The following is a 2,500-nucleotide window of genomic DNA, read 5'->3' as shown; positions in this document are numbered from 1 at the left end:
AAATAGGATAGAATTGGCTCAAAAAACACCAGGACATTTTCCAGAAAACATTTGATTAAAAAAAAATCGATTTATATGTATCTTACGACTGATCTAAGTCCTCCTCAGCATACCACATACCTTTCTATTCGTGATTTGTACTGCTTTTCGGGTTGCTCAAAGTGGGTTTCCTTTTAATATCTGTAAACCTATCACAGAAAGATATTCTGTCTGGCTTCAGCCTCAAGGCAGTGATTTGTGCGCTGATAGGTGTACTTTGTTTAGTGTCACCCACGGTGTAGATTGGATAGATTTTGTAAAAGATAGCATTACTTTAAAAGAAACATACAATTTGACAAGCGATTGCATTTTACTTTCATTTTATTGCCATATTTTTCATCACACTCATTGTTTTCTAACTGTCGCTAAATTGTTCATTTTCTTAGTCTGTTACATCGGTAGAGCTATTTACTGTTTATAAAGCAATATGCACTTACAGGTTTGGGAGATGGTTTGGGCTCTGAGGGTCGCATGTGCAAGTGGGTCATCATTGCTTGAAGACGTTCGCGTTCTTTAGAAAGCTGTTAAGAAAGAGTGAGATCAGAAGCGTTTTAGAAATGACTGATACAGCTATTTTATGGCAGTGATACATCTTATCATTGAGCTTGTCTCAGAGTAATGATTCCTGCATATAAAAGTCTGTGTCAGTAGGAACTTATCTGGGAGGAAATGCAACTTTGGCTATGCGTGGGGGGGGCGTGGAAAACTTTTATAGCTTTCCTTATGTTAAAAGGTCAGAGAAAACAAATAACACTTCATCTTTTTGTCAATAAGAGAATTGAGGTCACACTTGCCTCGACAGTAACAAGTTACTGAAACCATAAATTAGAAGGCCCACGGTGTCTTTTAAAGTCCTGTGGACACTGTTAGCAATGGACTAGTGCCAACAGCTGTGAAGGGGTGAAGGGTTCTCAAAGCGAAGTGCCTGCCAGGATTGTCTACACACTTCATGCATTCCCACTGAGGTCCAGTTAGTGCCCCCTGCAATCTGCCATCATCAATCTAATTCAATAGAGTGACAGAGACCAGGCAGTGTGAAACGCTGAACTCTGCCACGGGAGTCGGCATCTACACTTGCACTGGGTCTCATTACAACTGACGGACCTTACTTTTCCATCAGTCAGACACAGCAGAGGGAGTGAAAAAAAAAAAAAGAAAGAAAGAAAGAAAAAAAAGGAAAAGAAAAAGAAAAGAGGCGTAATTGGTTGCACTGCAGTCTGGATCATCAGCTAAACTCTTGTGTTTCAGTCTACCCTTCATAAATGGTAAACAGGTTTACAAAAAATTTTTCAAGCTACAGCGGCCATGATGCTTTTTACGTGTTCTTGATTATTTTACAGGTCAAAATAAAATGTTTTTAGTAACTCTCTGGAAAACAGCTATGACGTAATGAATTTAAATTAATTTAAGACACAGTAATGTGTTTAGAATAAAAAACTGTATGCTTAATGAAATGAAGTTTGGTTCGATCGAGAAAAAAAAAAATCTTTAAGAGGAAATATTAGCCAAAGCTTTAATGGGTTGGTAAAAACATAACAGGAACGATAGCATGATAAATTGCTTTTAGATCAGTTTTATGATTTCTATTTATTTTTTACCAAATCCTGTTTCAATATCAATAGAAGCATTTTTAAACTTAAACTAGCAGCATCGGAAATAAACACATACATATTACGGTCCATAGTATTATAGGTGACTGGCCATTATTCTAGTAAAGGTAGGTCTTAAGAATCTTTGCAAGTTCTTGGGGCGCCTGGGTGGCTCAGTGGGTTAAAGCCTCTGCCTTCGGCTTGGGTCATGGTCCCAGGGTTCTGGGATGGAGCCCCACATCGGGCTCTCTGCTGGGCCGGGAGCCTGCTTCCCTTCCTCTCTCTCTCTGCATGCCTCTCTGCCTACTTGTGATCTCTGTCAAATGAATAAAAAAAAGTCTTAAAAAAAATTTAAAAAAAAAAAGAATCTTTGCAAGTTCTTTAATTGAAAAAACACTAGAGGGGCGCCTGGATGGCTCAGCGGGTTAACGCCTCTGCCTTCGGCTCAGGTCATGATCCCAGGGTCCTGGGATTGAGCCCCACATCGGGTCCTCTGCTCAGCAGGGAGCCTGCTTCCCTTCCTCTCTCTCTGTCTGCCTCTCTGCCTACTTGTGATCTCTGTCTGTCAAATAAATAAATAAAATCTTTTAAAAAAGAAAAAGAAAAAGAAAAAACACTAGAGGTCGAAAAGAAAAAGGACGTTTTTTTCAGGGTGCTGTCTTACAGGCATGATATTGTAAAGACTTTTTGGCGACATTATAAAATCTCGTGGAACAAATCAAGATCGGCTTTGTGAAAACTGTCTCAGTGATAAAATCGTATCTAACTGTGGAGTTTAGTCTAACTTCTATCAAGGAAAAAGACCTTAGAGCTGACTCTTTTGGGATACTCAAGTCTATATGATGTGGTCTAAAGGTTAGAGAGGTCTAAGT

At 39.2% G+C, this 2,500-nt stretch overlaps 1 protein-coding gene across 16 annotated transcripts in view; it reads right to left on the bottom strand.

Moving 5' to 3' along the window:
• FOXP2 (forkhead box P2) overlaps positions 1 to 2,500 on the bottom strand; it is a 572,585-nt gene that overhangs the window by 37,331 nt on the left and 532,754 nt on the right. For all 16 annotated transcript variants that reach the window (XM_047694958.1, XM_047694957.1, XM_047694956.1 and 13 more), the window contains one exon: positions 477 to 560. In XM_047694958.1, coding sequence (XP_047550914.1) covers positions 477 to 560 — 84 coding nt within the window. The remainder of the gene's footprint in view (positions 1 to 476; positions 561 to 2,500) is intronic.

This window comes from Lutra lutra, chromosome 11 (assembly GCF_902655055.1).
Source record: "Lutra lutra chromosome 11, mLutLut1.2, whole genome shotgun sequence".
Classification (NCBI taxonomy): Eukaryota; Metazoa; Chordata; class Mammalia; order Carnivora; family Mustelidae; genus Lutra; species Lutra lutra.
This window is presented reverse-complemented; position numbering and strand designations above follow the sequence as displayed.